Raw genomic sequence first — 23172 nt, 5'->3', positions numbered from 1 at the left:
CGCGCGCGCGCGCGCGACTCGACGTGCGTCGACGACGCCGGCGACGGGGACGACGACGCAACGATGACGACGTAGTCGAGAACCGCGCGCAACGCGCGCCAGCTGTCTTCCGGGTTTCAGGCCTGGAGCCGGCCAGGTTCGCAGGGTACTGAAACAATCCCGCTGCGCGGCAACGCGAGCGCAGCGGCAGCGAGAGCGAGATCGGGAATCTTTCGTGAATCGTGGATCGAGGATTCTCGCCGCTCGAGAATCCTTGCCGGCGTGAAAGTGTCCCAGAAAATATTCTGGGATCTAACCGACGGGGCCGGCCGGCGCGGGTTCCGATCTCTCGCAATCCACTTGGAAGTCTGCGTGGCTTCAGCTGGGGAATTTCAAGTTCTTCCGGTTTTGCATCCAGAATTTCCATCTCTGTGTGTGTGATTTGTTTAATAATTTGCATTGCGCAATTATTAAATTTCCGTTTCATCGTCAGCGTCGACTCTTGCCTTTTATCGTATATTTAATTAACGGCGGATGGCCGTTTAACAATGTGTAAGATTGCACCTGCCGTGGAAAGGACGCGAGTTACCCAATCGCAAAGCAGAAAGTGATTTCGGACAAACTCGGAGACTCTAATCGAAATTATTTTGCACCTGGGGGAATCATCCAAGAAATCTCCGCGCATAAGTTGGGATCGAGCTTTGCCGCTGAACACAACGCAACCAAGTCACACAGTGGATCCCGACTGGATGCGACTGGAAGCTCCTGTCACGCCCCGCGCGAGAATTCGATCTCGATCCGAGTCGAGAGCGGCGAGCGCCAGAGATTCGTGCGCGAAGCGCGCGCGCGCGCGGGAAAGGACGGACTCGACGGATCAACATATTTATCGGTCGCTCGTTATGTTTCAGACGACGGCATAAGCGAGCGTATAAATAATCGAAAGGCGGCAGCCTTTAGCCGTGGCCTTGCTGACCTAGTCGGCGAATGAGCCTTGGACGGTTGAATAATAACGGGATTTAGCGTACTTTAGATCGATGCACGCGCGGCGTGTTGGGCCTCGCTCGGTTCGCAATTACGGCGATTCGCCGTTCATTCCGAATGTGCACACAACACAATGGAATGTGTGTCGGCTCGTCGACGTAATCGGCCCGGAGCCGCGTTTTACGAAGACTCGGCGAAAAAAGTTTATCGCTCGCCGGGGTCGCCCCGATAACGGGAGACGGCCGGTTTATGTATGCGCTGTCTTTATCGTTCCGCGTGCCGCCTCGCTGAGATCGATCGATCGATCGATCGATCGACGCGCACGTGCGAACGCGAGCGCGTAACTCCAAGGGTTTCGGCCGCGTCCTTCGCGGCTCGGCCGGGGGGAATCCCGAACGAGTCCGCGGCTGGCCTCCCTCGAGAGTGCCCGATGGAAGAAGAGGAAGAATACAGTCGGAAACGCGCAAGAAGTAACAAAGCGGCGTGCTGAGATTGCCAACGAGCGCGCTCACGTGCGAAATGTATAAATTGCAAATGGCGGATTAGCATGTTTGTCAAATGTGCCCCGTCATATTAACATTTCTAGCAGACCAGTATCGTCTCATTAACATGTCTGAGCGATACCTGCCGATACGATAAGATTGTATCTCTCCCTTTCTTCCTGCTTTTCCTCCCGTCGTCGTCGCCGTGTTCGCCTCGGTTCTTTCTATTCGCCGCGCCTCGGAGACGGAACTCGCGCGGCGCGACGCTCGACAGCGAGACGCGAAAGAATCCCGCCCGGAGGCGGCCGTGTGTGTCTCTCTCTCTCTCTCTCTCTCTCTCTCTCTCTCTCTCTCTCTCTCTCTCTCTCTCTCTCTCTCTCTCTGTAGTTATTAGCCGAACGCGTGATTACCGCTCGACTAATTGCGCGACTAATTTCCGCCGAAGGACATTTCGGCCGTGTCCGCGCGCGCGCGCGCGGATTAGCGATAAACGATGCGCGAGATCGTCAGCGACGGATTCCCCGAGTGAATCGTCATTTCTCTTTCTGCCGGCTCAAACGCCGGCTCATCTCTCTCAAACGTACACACATCAACGTCCCGATATTCCGCGCGCTTCTCGCGTCCCGACTTTGCGACGCGGTCGCCTTGCGAAACTTACCTGCAACAAGAGATAAGAGCGACTCGTCAGCTGTTGAGCTGCGAGTTCGCGTCTGACTTTCGCTACGTCGCGTGTTCGCGCTTACGTAATACCGCCGAGCGAGAAAACCGTCGTGCGTTTTCACGAGTCGAATACAAATATAATTCAATAACCGCGGCAAATGTCGCGCGCCTTGCGAGCGACCGACGCGGGTCGCTCGGGAATCTCTCCCTCGCCCCTCCTCCGCCTCGCGTATTATTTTCCCCCTCATATTGATTAGAACTCACGTACATCCACTTGTATATTTCGCACTCGGTGGTCGTGATTTCCGTAAATAAATAAATCAGACACGATCCCTTTTACCGCGGCCGACCGAAACACGCTTTGCGCGCGCCTTTCTGCCCGAGCGAACTTTTTTCTCGCTTCTCCGCTGCGTTTCAGGGACGATCTCGCCTTCGTCGGAGGGCTCTCGGAGTGAGTTCGCGTGAGTGAAGTAATCCTAACGATCGCCCGGCCGAAATCCGATTTCGCGGATCGGCTTCTTCGAGAGGCACGTGGACGCGCCCGTGCATCATCGGTGGCCGCGACATTGCGCGGGCGGCGATGCAGCGAGGGGAGAAGCCTCCGAGGAGCACCCGCGCCTAATTGCTGTTAGTTTAATGCCAAAAGTGTCCCAATTACGTTACGCGTCGCTATTAATGCATTCATTGCTTTCCCAGATTTTTACCTGCGCGCGCGGTTATTGCACGTTTATTTATGTGATGACAAATGAAAGTTTCTTCCAACCTGTCCCTGCGGGGGTGTAAAGGACCTGTCCTCGGGGCTGATCGTTTGTGCAAAGAGAAAATTAGAGGAGATAAATAAACAAATGTTCGCAAATGTACGCAGACTTGCCTGGGAAAGTAGCGTAATATTATCAGCGACGTACGACGTTATTCAAACGTTTTTTACCGCTAAACTTCCTTGTCGGCGAAAATCCACTCGAGGACGCTCGTTTGTTCGAAGTCGAATTTTCACGAAAATTCATGGCAACAGGGTGGGTCTCCGCGGGGGTTCAGCCTCGACGAGCGGCGGGGAAGAAGCGCGAAGAGAAACGCCCGGCGTCCGCCGGCTGCATCTCTCGCAGCGGAATTCGAGTCGCAGCGCGCAACACCGTCAAGGTCGGCAACGATATCTCTCGAGGTCGTAGGTCGGCGCTCGAGTTAACTCGGAAACTCCGCTCGTTAGTCGCCGATGCGTTTCAATATCGGCAAGGTTGTCGACTTTGCGCCACGAAGGAGCCGGCTTTCGCGACCGATCTCGCACCTTGCCGGGACATTCTTTTTTCTCACCCTCTCACCCTCATCCTCTTTCTCTCTCTCTCTCTCTCTCTCTCTCTCTCTCTCTATGCGCTCGTTAGCCTCTCGAGTACTGCCGGCGCCTATTTGCGTCCCACATGACGAAGAGAGAGAGAGGAAACGCGTTTCAGAAAATGAATGAAATTTCGTTCGTCAGAATCAGAAGAAATTCCATTTCGTCCTGCCTCTCGTCAATTTTCACTCAACCGACCTTTTTCTTCGTCTTCCGTGTACGAATTTCCTCGACTTAAACGGCAATTATCAATTATTGCGACGGGCGCTTACACTCTTTTACATATTTTGGCAATGATAATAAATATTGGTGTACGTGATGAAATGGCGCAGTTGCATCTTGTTGATGACACAACGAGTGCGAGGGAGGGCAGAAGAGCGCAGGCTGAGACAGCGCGCATAACTTGCCTCACCAAATTATACAAAACGCAGTTATTGTATTTCACATGGAACAAAAATCGAAATTACTCGTTACACGACCGGATAAAAATTCATTCGCCCCTCGCTTTCGATCTTTCCGACAAGTCGCTCTTTTCCCTTGACTCCGCTCGTCGTTCTCCACGCGACCGTGAGTGCAGCTCAAATAGTGCGCTGAAAGGGGTAATTCTAATTCTAATTCCAAGCCGACGGGGTACGTCAACTTGCGGAGAGCTCGAGCGAGCCGACCGCGCATTGCACCAGGCGAATCCGCTTCTCTCGTCGACGATGAATGACGCGATGCCGGCAATCAGCGCGACGGGCTACTCGCTCGGAGACCGGAGGAGAGGCCGGAGAACCGACCCATCCCTCACATTGTGCGTCCTAAAACGCGATTCTAATCTATTGTGCCCGATGACAATGCGACGTATCGCGGACACGAGCGTCGTCATTGCGACTGTCGAGCGTGCAGCAGTCGAGATCCGCGACGGCCATTAAATCGTGAGTACTCGTGAGAAGAAAAAAAAGAGAGAGAGAGAGACAGAGAGAGCAGGACAAAATGGCGATCGAAAAGAGGAAGCACTTGCGGCAATTCCGTCGAATCGGTTTGCGTCGAGAGAAATTCCGTTCGTTCTAACAGAATATATATATGCGTGTGTGTGTGTGTGTGTGTGTGTGTGTGATCGCGCAAGTTTGCCTGTTTTCCTTTTTCCCGCGGGAAACCTAATTGTCTGCAAATGTTTGCGGACAAATGTGTGCTCGATGATAGGCGATGCATGTAGTCGTGCAATTAGCTCGTCGATGACTGACAACTGACGAGCGCCGAGGAGGAGGAGGAGGAGGAGGGGGGTGCGGCGTGAGCAACGCGTCGGAGGCGACAAAAGCGTGGCGAGGACGCAGCCGCGACAACACCCCGTCTATGTTCGTGACGCGGTGGATTTCCTCTTTTTTTTTTTTTTCATTTCTCTCTATCCTCTTTCTTTCTCGCTGCCGCTATAACTCGGCGCGTATCTTGTCAAGCTCGTCGCGAGGTGCGCACACGATCGGGAATGCGGAATTATAATGAGAGCCCGTCCAGGAAATTCCGAATCGAGTCGGCACCGCGTTTTAACGAGGTGAAATGTTATATTCATTCCAGCGGGTTGAACGGCCGCGGGTGAATTTACGGAAACGCACCTTCACCTCGGCAAAACTTTTCGGCTCGCGCATCAACCGTCGGCGCGCGGGCGAACGTTAAATATTGATACGGCACGCAACGCGAGCCTGCCGCCGCCGGGATTATCCGAGGACACCGCGACGTTGATGACGAAGGATCATACTGATCTTTCGGGGTGCGATTGGGATCTGCTCCAATCGCTCGAGAACTAGGCAGATTCCAGTTGAAAAGAGTAATTGATGCTTCAAGCGCGCGACTCCGAGTGGAAGACTCAAGTCTGCTCGGTAGTTTTCTCACATTCGGACTTTACCTCTCAATCTTTTGTTCTATCGGACGCGACGATTGGTGGCAGCAATGAGATCCCCTCTGTCAGGCGCTTTGGAAGAACGCCAATTAGGAGAAAAGCGCCAAAATTTCGTTCAGCGTCGATATTTCCGCCGCGATTCTAGATGGAAATTTTGGGGATTTTCTTGCGCTCAACGTCGAATCTCGACGTTGTCAAGATTATATATTTTGGTGCCTGTCAGCGCGCATAAATATTTAAACTATTTTCGCAAGTGGATTTCTTGCATTTTTCCGTTCGGAATATAATAGACGAGGCAGCAGAATAGGAACGTAATGATGGCCGGTTTGCCTTGTTCTAATCCGCTGTTCTCTCGGCTCGGGGAGCGTGCGCGCAAATAAATGTAATACAATAACAGTTTTTCCACGGAAATTCCAGCGGCCCGACAAAGCGAGATGGAATAATGAATGGACGACGGGAAGAGTGAGAGAAAAAGAGAGAGAGAGAGAGAGAGAGAGAGAGAGAGAGAGAGAACGCGCGAACGCGTGCAGAAGCGAAACAAACTGAGGACGTGGGAGGATGCAAATGCGAAGAGCCTTGAGTCGAATCCGCCGTAACTAGGATAGGCGCATAGGTGAATTCACACGTCTACACACGGCGACTGAATGATTCATTCGCGCTCCATGTTCGATCAACCCGACCTGTTTAGTTAATAAATGCGTCTTGTGACTAATGAGGCGACGACAATTTTTCTTTCTCTCCTCCTTGCTCTTTCCTTTTTTTTTTTTTTCTTTCGACGACGATCCTCCGACGAGGACTGTCGTGCGATAATGAGCGAGCATAATCGGCGGACCGTAGTCGGCGGAAAAACGCGGAAGTTCTGAAACCCGTTCCTGCGGCTCTCTTCCTAACGCGACTTGGCCAGACGCGCGATTATCGCTCGCGCGATAATCGCGCCTCTGCGAGTGCATTTCGCGCTGTGTCGGGCTGTGAAAGCGGAATCTTTCGGCGTTCCTTCGAAAACAGCCGCGATATTACGCGCTGTTACGCGCCTCTCCTCAGCGCACCTTAATTTATGCATCGCGAATAAATGAGCGCGTAACCGCGCGCGACGTTCCGTCGCGGCGTACACACTCGGCTGATCAGCGCGCAGTAGTTACAGACCGAATGTAGGCTGGCCAGCGCGAGCAACAGGTGGGCGTTTCTACTCGGCGACGACGACGACGTCGACGTCGACGTCGGCGTCGACTGCTACTACTACTACTACTGCTGCTGCTGCTGCTGCTGCTGCTGCTGCTGCTGCTGCTGCTGCTGCCACTTCTCCCTCCTCCAGCGGCGCATTAGATCCATATCCAATTTTCCCAGCGCTTATACACGCGCTATACAGTCGCTGTATATAGTTGTCTTAGTTCTCCTCTCTTGGCGACACGTACGCCGTAATTCCTCGTCGTTTCCGGTCGCAACTTGTGAGCGAGAGCGAGTCTATCCTCGATAATTACACGAATATTCATGCGTCCAATGAAAATCCGTCCCTTTCTCCCCTCCCCCCTCTCTCTCTCTCTCTCTCTCTCTCTCTCTCTCTCTCTCTCTGTCTGTCTTCGCAGGAAGAGAAGAAGAGACAGAGAGAGAGAGAGAGAGAGAGAGAGAGAGAGAGAGAACTCGTGCGGCATGTCAGTTTCGAGCGCGCGTGCCTACCGTTCATGTAGACGTGGTGCTGCCTCCACAGGTGTTGGTACTGAGACCATCTGGAGCTGGTGCTGTCCTCGTGGATGGGTGGCAAGGGCGGGTGCACTTGGTGGCCGTGAGAGGCCGGCGGCAGGGGCGGTGGCGGTGGTTGTTGTTGTTGTTGTTGTTGTTGTTGTTGGGATTGCGGCTGGTGTGCCGGCGCGACTACGATGTGCGGGTGCGGCGGCTGCACCGGCTGCTGGTGCTGCTGAGGGTGGTGCGCCTGATGCAGCACCCCTGGTACCGGCGGTGGCGCCAATTGTTGATACTCCATAGCGCAGCTCATCCGATTACCTCACGCGCGCATTTAATTAGCACCGTCGTGTCGCGCCCCGCGCCCGCCCGGGTCCGCGCTCGCTCCGCGGCTGACGCGCGGATCCTCGCGCGGCTGTATTCCTTTCACTCGTAGCGGCGCGAACGACGCGCTCGCATCCGCGGCGGCAGGAGTGTTGCGATGCGTGTGCGCACCTGTGCTCTTGTGTCCTCAGTGAAGTCCGCTGCGATCACACACTCGGCTCGTACTTGATCATCGGCCGGCCGAATTCATCACCGAGGCTGTCTCCCGCCTGTCTCCGAGCGCGTCGCTTCGGCTTGACGAGCGAGCGCGTTGAATCGCTACGTGCCTGGGACTATTGTTCACGTGCACACACACGCACGCACACACACACACGCACGCACACACATACACACACACGTACGTACAGAGAGAGAGAGCCGAAGAGGCGCGGAGTCTCTGTCTCTCTCTCTGTTTCTTTCTCTCTCTCTCTCTCTCTCTCTCTCTCTGTCTTTCTTTCTCTCTCTCTTTCTTAGTCCATGAGAACGTTCGCAGAGAGTCCGCCGCCTCGCGGATCGGCTCACGGAATTTTCCGCGATTGTTCCGCGGTGACGCTCAGCACGAGCGAGCGCTTCTCGCAAGCTCCGCTGACTCCGTCGGACCACGTGACTGAAGATCTCGATGCCCTCGCGTCATCCGCCGAGGGAGTCGACGCGCGACGCGAGCTGCCTTCTCGCACTCACAGTCGGCCAGGTCTCCGTAGCCAGACTCGCGCACAGCGCGTTTCACTCTACGCTCCGATCGACGAGAGATCTCCGAAATACTCCGGAGGGCCGGATGGTGGGAAGGAAACACTTGCGCGCTCGCTCGCTCGCGCGCGCGCGCGAGCTGTCAGACTGCCGCCGTGGTGTCTCGTGGGTGTCCCCGCGCGTGCGGGTGTCCGCGCGAGCTCCGCGAGCAGAGGTGTGACAACCGACGGGATCCACGCTCCGGAGGGCACTGCTCCGATTCGCGCGCGAGCACCGCGGCCTCTCGTCGCGCGCGAGCCGACTCGCGAAGGTAGCCGCTCCTCACAGGTGTCTCGGTGCGCGATTAAACCGCGCGCGAGCGCCGAGAGTAGCACAGTGTCGACTGTCAAAATCGCCGCTCGTCAGCATCTATCCGTCGGCGCCGTATGCCGATTGGAGCGCCTTCGTTGCCGGAAGCGGCGCTCCTATTGGTCCCTCTCATACCCAGATAGAGGGGGGCAAGGCACGGACGACGTGCCTCGACGTCGTCCTGGAGGTGAGCGCAGAGAGACAGCACGAGGAAGGACGGAGCGAGGAAGACGGAGGAGAGCGCGGGCGCCCGGACGCGCTCGGCCAGGATGGAGAGCGCCAGGGAGTGAGACGGAGAGAGAGGGATAGGCAGCGAGAGAGCGAGAGCGAGAGGGAGGGCGAGCGTAAGCGAGCGAGTGAGGGAATCGACAGGGTGGGAGAGGGAGCGAGAGAAAGAGAGGAAGAGGTAGAGAGAAAAAAGAGAGAGAGAGAGAGAGAGAGAGAGAGAGAGAGAGAGAGAGTGAGTGAGAGGGGGAGAGAAAGAGGAGAGCGAGAGGAGGAAACGGGGGGGAGATGGAAACTCGCGTGCGTGTCTCGAACGTGTGGCGTCCGGAAAGACACTGAGAGTCGCAAGCGCCACGCCGTTTCGCCTCGACAACGTCTCTTTCCCTCTTTGTCCAGCTAGCCGACTCGCTCCGTCTCGCTCTCCTCCGCCCCAACATCCGCTTTTTCCCGCCCCCACCTCCCACTACACGTCTACTACAACCTGACCCCACTCGACTGGCAAAAGCCGCGAGCGGCGCACCGTCGTCGCGCGCTGCGGTTTCTTCCTTCTCCGCTCTTCGTCGTTCGTCGCTCCTCTTCCCGCCAGTGCGCCAACGCTATCGGCGTCTTTGTTCGCTGTCTAGGTTCCAGACCTAGTCCTCCTCCTTCTCCTCTTCCTCTTCCTCCTCCTCCTCCTCCTCCTTCTCCTCCTCCTCCTCCTCCTCCTCGTCGTCGTCGTCGTCGTCGTCGTCGTCGTCGTCGCAAGAGGAGAACGCCACCGTCCTCGTCTACCTGCTTGTCCGCGCGCTCCGGCTGATCGCGCCGCACTTTTTCGCCCGTCTGTGGCTTGCCTTCCGTCTCTACTTACTTTACCGCTTGTCTCTCTCTCTCTCTCTCTCTCTCTCTCTCTCTCTTTCCTTCCCGCGCCAAGTCTAGCTCCGACTTCTCGGACGACGAGGAACAACGAGCTTTTACTTTCGATCCCGCGGCTACGCTCGCTCGCCGATTCTTCGTCACACGCCAAAATTGATTGCCACGCTCCGCTCGTTTTTAAATATGTAGGTCGCCGCCGCGCACGTCTCTCTCTCTCTCTCTCTCTCTCTCTCTCTCTCTCTCTCTCTCTTTCTCTCCTTCCGGTAGACCGACTGTCTATATCCTCCGTCCTCGAAAGACGAAATCTCGCTAGATCCAGCTCGCGATTATTCAACGGTAAGCACCGATGCGCTCGTCCTGACATCATCACACTCATCTACAGCGTGTACACTTTTAAGGGTAAGGGAGGAGGCTATTTGTATCTCTCTCGCTCTCCCTTGGTCTCGACTACGGTATTTCGCCACTTTCGATTTTACCTAGCAAAGCACGAAGCGTACCGTCAAAGCGAATTTCACAGATCGGCCAGCGCGGAGAGTCGCGCTTCGGAAAGTGTGTCATTCCGCGGGGAATGAGGACGCCCCCCTCCGCCCCGCCGCGCCGCTTACTCTTTCCCGCTCCGGCTCCGTTTGAAAATTACGCGCGTCGTCATCGGTGCGATGAGGATAGACATCCTCCACGAGTCTCGGGCGATTCGCACGCTTCGGCGCAATTTGCAACGCGACCCGACACACAAGTACCAAGTTGTCCGTCATCATGAGGAAGATGATCGCGCGAGGAGCCGTCCGCGAGGAATTTGGGGAATTCTTCTTTCCCCAGGTTGCGGCAGATTCTCCTTCTCGACGACGACGACGAACGCGGTACGTACTTCTTAGCCGTTTCAATTCATGGCCGTACGGTATCCAGCAGCCGCAGCATCCGACTTTGGACGTTGTTTTAACGACGAAAGCTGTCATCGGTCTGATTAGATGATTATCGGAGTAAGATGGATGACGGGTGTTCGCGGAACATTAACGAGCGTCTGCTTGCAATGGGCGCAACAAAGAGAGTCGCGTATTTGCATTTGAAATATCTCTCTGACATTTAGCCAGTCGTCCAACCGGAAGAGAGTCCTTTTAATTTTCCTCCGCAGCTTAATGGCTGCTCCAACTCCCTCCCCTCCTCCATCCCGTCTAATAATAGCAGCCGCGACTGTAATATTGCGAGCGAAGACAAAGCTACTGCGCGCGGCGGCCATGTTACAACCTGCCTGCTGCGAAAGCGCGTTCTCGCTTTGGGTCAGGGCCAGCAGGACCGGGGGCCATCCAAAGGATCCAAAGAAGACCCAGCCGCGTGTCTCTGTTCTCTCCGGCTCGGATCAACGCGGAAGCGTCGCGCGAGTCAGTCGTAGCTGAACGCTTCGGCGCGATCACAAAGGCGGATCGATACAAGACGGCAAAAAAAAGTGGGGAAAGTGACACGGAGAAAGAAAAGCGTGAAGAGGAAGGTATTCTCGCTGAGATAAGACTCGGCCGCGGTGCGCGCGTGCACCGCGAGAACCTGAGAAATCGCGCGTGAACTCCTGAGACGAATTGTCCTCGCGAAGTCGAAATTCGACGGCAAAAGTCAGTCGACGGCGCGTCAGCGACTCGCGGGGGCGGACTCTCCGTCGGAGACAACCTCGTCGCTTCGTTCCCGGGGAACATTCTCGTGAATTTTTCCGGCGCAGAATCTCCCGCATCCCCGATCGGCCGAGAATTCTCGCTGGAGAAGCGCGGAAAAAGGAATCGGCGTTAAATTTCGCCAGCCGAGCACGGCCGAGAGCGCGAACGGAGTTTATTCTCCAATTTCTACGTTCGCGCTTTTCGAGTCCGTCGGTCGGAGTTTGTCGGCCGATCTCCGGCCGGCGGCGCCGGTCGCGATCATTTTTCTCTCGGCTCGCGAAGATCGCACGAAATAAAAGGAGGGTGCGCGCGCGCGCGCGGATAGGTTTTACATAAGTTACGTAGCGAAGGCACGAAGCTCTGAATCACCAAAACCGGTCCGGTAGACGCGATGCCTGCCGTACGAACGCGGAAACCACGAGAGAGAGAGAGAGAGAGAGACAGAGGGAGAGAGAGAAGGAGAGAGAGAAGGAGAAGAGAGAGAGAGAGAGAGAGAGAGAGAGACCCGTGCGGACTCTCGCAAGTCACGGAAGGATTCCTTTCTCCTCTTCTCGCTCACCTCTTTTTCTGCTTTTTACTCTTCGTTTTTAGTTACCTCATTCCTGCCCCCTTTCTTCTTCCGTCCCCTTTTCGCCCCCTCGCTTTCGAGAGACCCGTTCGAGGCTACTTCGGCATCCCTCGATCGGAATTCTCTTTCTTGCCATTTAATCGCATATTAATGCGTTTCTTTTTTTCTTGTTCGTTTTTATTTCTCTTTCCGAAGCTTCGGAGATCGCGCCGACAATTTGCAAACGCAGATTCGCGTCGCCGCAGATCCGACGTCAGGCGGTGGCAGGGCGGGAGGGACCGAGCAGCGGCGGTTTCAAATTCGACCGGTTGAACCGCGTGTGGCTTCGCGATTTTCGAGAGAGAGCCTCCTCGTCTCTCGCCGCCGTCCTTTAAGGATTCATGCGCATAATCTCGCCCGACGCGCAGCTGCCAAATCGCTCCGAGATTACCTCCCCCGTCAATTTCCAGTCGGAAATCTTTTCCACGTTGTTCCACGCGGCCGCCCGCCCGCGCGTGGATCCGACGGCGTCCTTATTTGTAAATTCTATCGGCTTGGGAGATCTTAATGCGAGCAAAGACGCCACGGCTTTCCGGCTAAAGGTCGGCCGGCACATTGAAACGAGAATCGAGCAACCTGTTGATCCTGGACCCTTTCACTCGCATCCCTGCCTCGTGCTAGGAGGAGGACGACGACGAGAGAGGGAGAGGGAGAGGGGGAGAGAGAGAGAGAGAGAAAGAGAGAGCAGGTGGTGCCATTGATTTGCCGCAACACTATCCGACCATTTCGCAATTATTCGTTCGTCTTGCTCATTTTCCCCCTTTTCCACATTTTTCTCCTCTCCTCCCGCTCTTATTACCCGTTCCTTTCTCTTTCGCTTATTCGTATGAATATTAATCATCGGCAAGCAGATTAGCGTGTCGAAGCGGCGGGCGGATCACAATCAATCCCGACGATCCTCTCTGAAGCGCGCGCGTTTCTCGCCCGCCGCGGCGTGTTCCGGTCTGCGACCGGATCGGCATGGCGGAACCGGTCGCTTTAGGACCGGGCCAGACGTGAAAACGAAACTTTCGGCGACTTACTTTCTCTCCTAGGCGCGCGGCTCCCACCTCCGGCCCTCCCCACGTGCCCCGTTTTATCCTTCTTCTCTTTCGTTCTCTTCTCTCCCGGCCGCGCGCTCGCGGCAGCAAACTTAAAAATAATTCAAGCGCGAAAAACGGCACGCGAGCGCTGCTCTCTCTCTCTATCTCGTTCACCGATTTACCTTGGCCACCAGGCAGCGCCGGCCGGTGTCACCGATGAATGAGAACGTTGTTCTCGAACGCCGGAATCAAGTGATTCGAGGCCGACGACGACGACGACGACGACGACGACGAGGTTCTCTCGTCGCGACTGGCGAGCCGAGCGAGTCTCGGGACGATTGCGGGCAATTCGCCGCGGATCGGAATTATATAATTCCGATAAACAGTACCGATAATCGCGCGTCTACGCCGCGTTGCAGTATCTTATATAAATTCGTTCGTTATGTTAATACGCCGCGAGCGTAACAAGCGCACAGGTCGCCGCACGTGCGCGCCCCTGCCCCTCCCCCCCCCCCACCCCCGCGCGTTTCTGCCCTCGCTGTTCGAGGGATTTCTTTCTTTCTTCGGCTTTTTTACCCCCCGTTTCACCCGACCTTTGCGCACATTTTCCCGGCTTCAGTTTCATAAAGTTGAGATTCCATGAGAATTTTTATCACTCCGCAAGAACGAGCGCGTCGCGGTCAGCAACTTCTTAGGCGGCCACGCGAGCGCGCGATTCTTTCAGTTTTTCATTAATTTCGTAAGTTGACTTAATTAGATCCGAGCGAACGTGTCGCGTTAATCAGCATTTTTGCGCGGTTGCGTAACCGCGCGCGCACCGACGCACGCAGGCGAGTCGGCGAAGAAGAAGAGGAGGTAGCCTGCGGCGCGGGCGGTTACAGTCTTCACGATCAGCCGGGGACTCCTCGCGCTTCTCAGGATATTCAGATCGGACGACTCCGCGCTCGCCGGGGAGGAAGCGGCCGGGTCGGCCGCGATGTCCGCGCACGCTGGCGGAATCCGCGAGTCGATGTTTGCTCGCCGCGCTCGCGATTGACTCTTCCCTTGTAATTAACGGCGAGTAATTACAGAACCGCCCGGCCTCAGGTCGCGGCACACGCATTTCGCCAACTGCCCGCGCTTACCGTTATCGCTGTCACCTGATAGCCGCGCAACAATTTGATTTACGCAACCTGTTATTAGCCACCTGGCTGCGGCGCGGCAAAAAGCGCGAAGGTGCTCTTTTTCCACCCCGCCGAGACACGCGCCGAGCGTTGTTCGATTAATTTCATTGAACATCGCGTAATGGGCATTTGCATCGCAAATTTCGCAGGAAACCGTCTCGCCTCCCTCGTTCGTCGTCGCTCACTGCCCGCGATACGAGGCTTGCGACTCAGCGGCACCATCGCGCACCTCGCAGCCGAGGCGACACGAAACTCAGCCGCAGTGCGCGTCATCTCCGCGGAATCTCGAGATAACGTAGCCGACTGAGGCTCGTCGACGATTTTTCCAGCCTACTCTCGAGACCCCGCCTCGGTGTTCCATTTATCAACGCTAAATCTTCACGCTCCGAAATCTATATCTGCCTCTTTAATCCTCAACCTGAAGAAGCCGGAAATCTTCCTCAGCGGTAAGTCGAGCGTTTTCCGCCATTTGCAGACGCTGAGAAGAGCGCTTTCTCGGCCACTTGGTCACGAGTGAAGTCCCCGTTGCTTCGGAATCTATGAATACCGCTGATCAGTTCAGGTCGAAGATAGGGCTGAGGTTTCGCCTGGGAAACTTTCGTCGCGACACATATTGGATTGCAAGCCAACGCGACGCGAGTCGCTGAGAATGGCGAGGAACGTACGAGAAGAAGTTGAGCCAGAATAAGCATGTCCCTTTGATTGCAGATTTCCTCTCTCTCTCTCTCTCTCTCTCTCATACGAGCGCGTCGCGTTGCTCCAGCCTGATGCTCGGAGAAGTATCGATATCTCTCGATATGCGTGCGGAATAGATTTTCACGAGGCTGTTCAACGTTGCGGGATAGATCCGCAGAGGCGAGGCATGGCCGGCGACGAGCAACGGGATCGATCGTCGCGAGAGCTAGGTGATCCTCGGGCTTGGAGCGAGCGAGCGACTCGCTACGAATCGTGAACCTGGAAGCGGCAGAGCGTTTATTAATTATTACCTTTCGGTAAATACCGTTTGCGGGACTTTCGTTCGCGACCTTTCGCATACGCGCGCGCGCGCGCGCGCAATGCACCACGTACGTGACGGGGACTCGAATGGATCCTGGCAATAATTTCGCGTCCGTCCGACGCCGGCATCGCGGCCGTGCGCGCGTACGTGGGCTTAGCACGTACTCATTATCGTTCGAATTGATTGCCGGTACGCGAGTGTGGCCGATACGGGCCCCCGCGTGGCGCCCCGTAGCAAGTATTCATGCATCTCGCGGAAACTTCCGCGATCGTTCCTGCGGTGCGTCGGTGCCTGAACTGTTTCTGAAGGTTGCCGAGGGTGGCAACGCGCCGCCGGAAGGGGAGGAAAGTATCCCACGGGAGCGCCGAACGGCGCTAGGAAGATTCCTTAATTTTCGCCGGGAACGTCGCCGCTTCGAGCTCGACTCGAGGCTCGCAGCTGGGAAAGAGACGCCACTCGGACCTCAAAATATTTTATGTCTTTGTGTAACAGATTTTTCTCCTTTCCTTCGCAAACTCTTGCTTGTCTCTTGCTCATCGCCGCGTCTCTCTCTCTCTCTCTCTCTCTCTCTCTCTCTCTCTCTCTCTCTCTCTCTCTCTCTCTCAAGACAGCTGGAGAGGAGAGTGGGGGGTGGGGGGGGGAACGTGTAACAAAATATATTAAATTATAATTTCTACGTTACAAAATATGCGCTTTAAATATTATAATGTAATATAATGAAATATTATATTATAATTTTTCTCAAATATTATATTATAACTCTCTTTTGTACATTCAAGCACATACCTTCATTGAAGCAATTTCTTTTTATATCAAGGCAATTTTTTACTTATAACTGTTACTTTTTGCTTGTAATATTTTATACCAGAAATGTTTCATGGTTCAATATTCGAATCCTCGAAACACGCGGAAAACAGCGAGCATCGATCACGGGATGGATCGCGATCGGGCCGCGCGATCGGCGCAGTCAATTTCGCCGAGGAATCTCGGCGACGCGGCGCGCTCAAGCAACGCTTGATTATTCGAACGGCTTATCGTTTATCATCTCGCTCGGCGATCCAACGGCGGACCCCGACACGTGCTTCCAGCACCGTCGTCGTCGTCGTCGTCGTCGTCGTCGTCGTCGTCGTCGTCATCGTCGTCGTCCTCGGCGACGAGCACGACGGCTGAGCGTCGACGGGACGCGCAGCGCGCAGCTTCTATAATCTTCGGCATAAACGCTGCGCGATGCGCGCCGCTAACATCTGCTTGTCAGCTGTCTAATTGCGTCGCTCTCGACGCCGTTAGATCAAAAGAAAGTTGCGGAGGGCTGCGCGGGGCGGGATCTCAAAGAAGACGCCGAAATAGATCGCGCGGGATTGCGCGCGACTCGCCGCGAGGGCTCCGCGCATTTAGCGCGTAATGATAATTCATTCGATAGGATTGCATTATATCTCTCTTTCTCTCTCTCTCTCTCTCTCTCTCTCTCTCTCTCTCTCTCTCTCTCTCTCTCTCTCTCTCTCTCTCTCTCTCTCTCTCCCTCAAAACGGTAATTACGAACACGCGTCTTGCAAGATCGCAATGTGGTAAAACGTGCCGTGACCGGATGGGGTAAAAACGGGTAGAAACGCGCGGATGACCTGTCGATATACGTGAACGGCGGAAACTTTCGATAATCAGCAGCATGCGAATGATCAATTGGCATTAAATAAGGACGCAGGTATTATCTCGAACTATTCGCCTATGAATTTTCATGATCTAAGTGCTCGATTCATGTACAATCAGGCGCGGCGCAAAGTGTTGGTGGCGCTTTATGTAAGCGGAGTAAAAGTGTATCGGAAAGATACGAGGACATGCATAAGATTTCAATTAAGGTCGGCACTCGATTAATTACACGATTCGATAATCACGTCGATGTCGAAACTGATCGTGTCGCGCGCACGCGAGCACGCCGGGCGATCGGTCGATCCGCTCGCGGCCTCTCTCGCAAATTTTGAATCAACTCGATCACGTCGACCATCGCGCTTGTATCTCTCGTAACATCTCGGGACATATCGAAAGCTAAATATCGAAGCTGCGGCCGAATTGTGCAATCTCGAAGATTGCGAGTACTCGGCGAGCGAAAAATCAAAATCCGGCCTTCAAGAGAGAGATTTAATAGATCTCGCAGAAGCTGCTCTTCTGCCGTCTAATCGCGCGCTTCTCGCCTCGCGAATTTCGTTTATCGTTGTCATCGCAGCTGAGATACATACAGATCTCCGTCTCGTCTGCGTAGAGTCAAGTGAAAAAAAAAAAACAGAGAAAAAAATAAGAGAGAAAGAGAAAAGAAGAAGGAAAGAAATTTAGTAGAGTAAGCAAGATGTGCGCCGTCTGTTCTTCCCTCATTAGTCCCATCGGCTACCTACGTTAATCACTCGACAGTTGTCTATGCCACGTTTGCAAAATCGGAGATAAGACAATAAGCTTTACAATATGCAGCGTTGCAGCTCGAGATTCTTCGTTGATCCTTCGAGTTGGGGGGACAAGTCGCAGGAGCGAGACGTGGAGACGTCGACATTTCGAGCCGGGTCGCGTGCGTTTCCATGGAAAAGTTGGCTCAAGTGGATTCCGCGAGCGACCCTCCCCAATTATCTCGTCGATTGAAACAGTCGAATTAATCGACGTGCGGGGGAACCCCTCTCTCTCTCTCTCTCTCTCTCTCTCTCTCTCTCGATAATTCCGAGGGAGCAATGCGAGCGGCGAGGCGCAAAAATCGCTGTTCCTACTGCGGCATTGTGCGCCGTTTTTCTCCTTGCCGTGGCGGAGCCCGCGCGTTGTTTACACAGCGTTGTCAGCCTGTCGGCGACACGCGTCCCATTAAAATCCATTATTAAACGCGGATGTGCGTATACACACAGACGCACACACGCACACACCTACGCGCCATAATTCGACCATAATCATCGCGAGATAAAGCCGGGACGAGGAGCACCGTCGCCATGCGACTCGTCGTTCTTTGCGGACACGCGATATCAATCTTTCGTAGATACACGGGACGAACGGAGTTACGTAATCATGATGCCCGAGCGCTCCGAGGAACCGCTCTCGGCGTGCGTGAGAAATTGATACCGGGAATGGTAATAAAATAATATCGAAACGACATCGCGCGGTAATCGGATTCGCCGGGCGACGCGATCCTTTCCGCGCAATTTTCCGCGCGCGCGCTTCTGCGTCGCTTTCGGGCACCTTCGTCGTGCCTTCGCACGACCTGGTTTTTCTCGGGCGGAGAATTCTAACAGAGTGCTCGCGGGAAATCTGTGGAATGTCGGAGTTACCGAATTCACTGGATTTCAAGTTAATTCTCTCCGCAGTGTCGAGCGTTTCTTCACACACGTCTCGCTACTTTTACGTTTTCTTCTCGAGCGCGAATCCTGCCCCGCCGACTTCAGCTTCTCGAGACGTTCGACGCGTGAAATTCGACCGTGCGCGGGACTGTCCCTTCGCGGATGTCGTTATCGCCGGAGTGTGCAATATGCGAGAGGAAAAGTTGCGTTTCGAAGGGATTCGGTCTCCGCGCTCTGGCTGCCGGTCGGTCACCTTGAAGATCGCGACCAGCGCGACTCGACTCGCGCTCGACACAGAGCGATCAATCGTCAGCGACGGCGGACCGTCGTGCGGAGCTCGTCAAATGACGAGGTATTTTTGCTACCAGCGAGGAACGAACCTGCGCACGTACATAATTGCGTGTCATAATTGCGATCGATTGTATCGCGGCTCTGATGATTGCGACGCGCGAATACGACTCGAGCGAGTCGCGCGACTGAGAAATCGGCCGAGTCGCGGACGGCCGAGCGGAAATCAAAGCGGGAAACCCGGACGTGGCAGAGGGAGAGTTTGCGACGTAGACGACGAGCGACGACTCCCCGTTGGCGCGGGGACTGAATTTCCCGCCGGCCGGGAAACTCGCTTGCACACCAAGCGAGTCCAAGCGTGTTACTTTTACGCGCGCGAAAGCGCGCGATTGGCTGAAGCTTCCCGCACGCGCGCTTCTAGTCGCCGCGAATCGCATCATTTCGTACACTTAATCCTTAGAGGCATAGTGGTAAATATAAATACTTACCACCTATTTATTCTCACATTTTCATGAAATATTTCATATTTGAGGGATTCTTGTCCCTTTTGCGTTTCTTAGCTTCTTATATGATATGCTTATATGATATACATGAAAGGTTGAAAAGTGTTTTGCATAAGTTGTCCATTTATTATAAATAAACAAAGTGTGAAAAATACACATTTTTACAGATTTTTACAGAAGAAATCATTTTCCACGAACCATGAGTGAATTTTTTGCTCAAAGATTTGGGGGTTTTTGGTTCGCTGATTAATCTGATGAATCTGAGGTCCAAATTCCGAAATTCACTTTCCGAGATGATCAAGATTCCAGATGGCGGATCATAGAATGTACATAAAATTAGCTAAAATTATACTCTGGTTAGTTTTTGAGCTCGCTGATTACGAATCTGAGGTCCAAATTCTAAAATTTGTTTTCCAAGATGGCGGATCACAAAATTTTTATATGATTAGCTGAAATTGTACTTTGGTTAGCTCTCAAGGTCGCCGATTACGAATTCGAGGTGCAAAACTCATTGTTCAAGATTGCAGATTCAAGTTGGCGGATCATGAAATTCTAATATATTTACCTAACATTGTCTTCCGGTTAATTAATTTTTCATACTTGTCGCCGGCATCTTGAATTTTGAAAATCTGATAACGGATTCGTCCGGATCAGCGACCTCAGAAACCCCTGTATATAAATTTTCATGTGATTCGGATTTTCTGAAAAATGCCTGAAAAGTGCCTCAAAGGATTAAGCGGACAACGAGAGAGAATTCGCAGAGGAAGCTTTCAGCCGCTAGCGCCGCGGCTAGTTTCCGCTCGGACGGAAATCACGGCGTCGACGGCGACGAAACTCGGCCGTCGCGCCGAGCGAAATTTCGCAGAAGCGCCGATTGTGTTCCCAGTCGTAGTCTCGAGCGAGTTTTCAGACAGCCGAATCCTCCCGGTGGCGTCATTTCGCGCGAGCCGAAATCCTTCGCCTTTCCTCGTGAGACTTGAAAATAACGCGAAGACGCAGACGCGGAGCGAGAACGAGCGATTCTCAGAGGCCGCTCTCTCGCACACACAGACACACACACACACACACACACACACACACTGGCGAGTGCGAGAGATCCTTCTGCGCGTACACTCGCGACTATCGTAACGCGAGTGGCTACGAAGACACGACAGGATGTGACGTTACAAGGCCGGGCCACTCTTCGCCCCCCCTTCCCATCGCGCTCCCCGCGTGTTTCCCGCGAAAATATCGCGTATGCAACAATTGAACGCGAGTCCGTTGCCTACCTGCCGACGTACGACGGTAATTTATCCGCGCGCATCCGTCGTTGCTTCGCCGCGGCTATCCGCTCGGCTCTTTCCCGCCGCGCCGCGGCTCCTCGCTCGATCCCGCGTTAAGTTGGCCGGTTTGATTCACCGAGAGCTCCGATATGGATCGACTATCTGCCGATTGGATTCTCACGGAGGCGCTGCTGCGGAAGCAACAGCGCCAGCCGCGGGACTCTCGACACGCGTGTCGCGTGATTTTTTTCTCTTCTTCCTTTTTACTTTATTCGACGGAGAAATCACAGCCGTGCTTTTCGATCCGGTCGGTCTCTCTCTCTCTCTCTCTCTCTCTCGGTCCGCCGACGGCGACACGCTTCCGTTTACGGATCGCGACGAGTCCACAGGCCGCGCGCGGAGTTCTAACACCTCCTAAGTGTTCTCTAAGATCTAAAGATCTAAGTGGAAACGTAAGAAGCGACTAGACACGTACGCCAGTGAGAGAAAACGCATGCAAGGCAGCGCGCGACTCGCCGTGCGTGGTCGTTTACGCGGTTTCGGCGCCGACGGGAACACCGACACGGGGGATCCTTTCGTGGTCCCTTTGGTGGCTCCGGGAGGGGGCAGGGGTGGATGCAAAGTAAAGAAAGAAAAAAAAAAAGAATGATCGCCGATGGTCACTTACCCTTTAGAGAGGACGTTATCATGGGATCACCTGAAAACGATACAATTACAGTATTGCAGTATTGAACGTAATGATTGAACATGAAAGAGATAAAAAGACATAAATTGTTAAGCAAATTTCCGCCTCTTCGTGTCTCCTCCCTTCCCCCTTCACCCTTCCCTCTGTCTTTCTCACTCACACACACACACGTTCTCTTTCTTTCGCTCTCTCCTTCTCCCTTCGCACGCACGCATTATACGACATATTATACCCGCGAGCGCGCGACCGCGGCCATGTGTGTATGCGTGCGTGTATGTATGCGCGTGTCGAAGATCACATGGCGTTCGCGGCGCAACGAATCGCATTCTCCGGAGGTGGAGGCGAAGTAAAACAAAGCCCAATAAAGCGTGGAGGGAAGAAGAGCGGACACAAAAGGGTCCCTTTCTTACGGAGATTGCACGTCCGCTCCTTCGACGGTGCATACGACGCGAGAGCGCGCGTGCACTCCGCTGCGCGTCCTCCTCCTCCTCCCTCCCCCCCCCTCTCTCTCTCTCTCTCTCTCTCGGGGTCTCTCTCTCTCTCCTTCTCGCTCGTCCCATCTCGCCGCGCGCGTATGCGTGCAGCCTCCCACTTGCGCATTATGAGCCGAGATAGAGTATCTCTCGCGGCAGGAACATTTTCCCGGTTCTTTTCTGCCGCTCGGTGATCCCTGACCCCGGGGCCCTGCCCACCCGGGCCCACGCGCCCGCGGCCACGGTCCTGCGCGCTCTCGGATCCTCCGCTCCGCAGCGATTCCGTCGACCTTAAGGTCGCGCTCGCAACACCCCGCTGTCGTTTATTCCTCTCTCGGGGCATTATTTAAAACAGGGAACAGAGAATGCACACAGGTAGACCCGGCCGACCTGGGGTGGGGAGGGGGGATGCGTATGACGACAATGGAGGCCCACGGCGACGGCGGCGGCGGCGGCGGCGGCGGCGGCGGCGGCGGAGACAGCGACAGCGCTCTGTATCGTGTCGTGTCGCCATGTGCCGCATGCGCCGCGATTATCCATTCGATTATTAATTATTCATTAACACGTCGCGCGCGTCACGACGCGATCCGTGAGCGCCGCTACTTTTGAAATATGACGATAGTCGCGAGCAATTATCATGTGCGCGCGTGCGCATACGCGAAGGATGAAACACGCGCATTGCACGACCGTCACCGCAGCGGCGGCGGCAAATAGCGGACATTTCTTTACGTGGCGCTGTTCTTGCGCTCGCGTGGACTCGCGAAGGGTAGCCGTTGCGAATCGCGATCGCGGAGGATAGATCGCCACCGATCGCCGAAGACGGCGGCGAAGGGACGACGTGGTGGTCTTGAGGCTGTCGCGTGCGCGCGATTTCACTCCACGTCGCCAGAGAGAGAGAGAGAGAGAGAGAGAGAGAGAGAGAGATTTGTCGGCGACAACAGCCTGTAATCGTAATGTTACATGGAGCTTGTATAAAAAGCTTGATTTATTATTACCACACTGCAAACCCGAGTGTGTTATTTTGACGCGTACAAGCTGAAGCTTCTTTGACGCGCATCTTCGTCGTCTTAAATCACGTCGTCGTTTAACGCGTTTAAACGCGTACAAGTGATATCGAGATGCATCAAATGACGTGATTTCAGACGACAAGCAACGCGTGAAGAAAGCTTCAGCTTATACGTGTCACAAAATAACACACTCGGGTTTGCAGCGCAGATGGCTGCAGAAAAAGTTAGTAAGAAGGTTAATGCATTCAGCCTTATCGGCCGAAGCTATTAGCACTTTTTTTCTTTTTTAGCCGAAGCACCGCTCTAGGTAAGACGTTAAATAAGCTTGGAAACGGATTTACGCGCAAGGAGGATATTCGTCTCCTTAGGAGTTCTTTGCGTCCAAGAGAAAAAGAAGTGCTACTATATGTATGCCATGCGACACGCCATATAATTCACTCATCGCGCGCATGCGCCGACACCGGTCGCTCCGATCGCTCCTCGTCGATTATTTATCTTACCAATCTCTCGTTAAAAACATCGCTTTAAAAACATCCACCACGGGGAAATAACGGCCGGCCAACCCACACGGACAGCTCTGTCGGGATCCGCCAACGGCGAACGAGAATTCCCCCGCGACTCGCGGCGCTCGGATTCGACGCGATCGCGAATCATGGTACTTGCGCGGTGGTCGCGATTTTCGCATAATTTCGCACGCGAAAGTGAACCCCGCCCGCGCTCCTCGCTCGCGCGTAATAAACGCGCGTAATAAATTCGCGCGGCTTGC

General features: G+C 54.4%; 1 protein-coding gene across 4 annotated transcripts in view; it reads right to left on the bottom strand.

Moving 5' to 3' along the window:
- LOC105184369 (PAR-domain protein 1) overlaps window positions 1–23172 on the bottom strand; it is an 85765-nt gene that overhangs the window by 27895 nt on the left and 34698 nt on the right. For 2 of the 4 annotated variants that reach the window (XM_011143109.2, XM_011143110.2), the window contains exon 1: window positions 6980–8752. The exons of 1 other annotated variant lie outside the window; for it this stretch is intronic. In XM_011143109.2, the coding sequence (XP_011141411.2) occupies window positions 6980–7295 (316 nt within the window). In that variant the 5' untranslated portion in view covers window positions 7296–8752. Of the gene's footprint in view, window positions 1–6979; window positions 8753–20908; window positions 20939–23172 lie in introns of those variants that run through there. One more of the 4 variants, XM_011143111.2, reaches the window with a different exon arrangement.

The sequence above is a fragment of the Harpegnathos saltator genome, unplaced genomic scaffold (assembly GCF_003227715.2).
Source record: "Harpegnathos saltator strain DR-91 unplaced genomic scaffold, Hsal_v8.6 scaffold235, whole genome shotgun sequence".
NCBI classification, from domain to species: domain Eukaryota; kingdom Metazoa; phylum Arthropoda; class Insecta; order Hymenoptera; family Formicidae; genus Harpegnathos; species Harpegnathos saltator.
The sequence above is the reverse complement of the archived record's forward strand: the minus strand, read 5'-3'. Positions and strand labels throughout refer to the sequence as shown.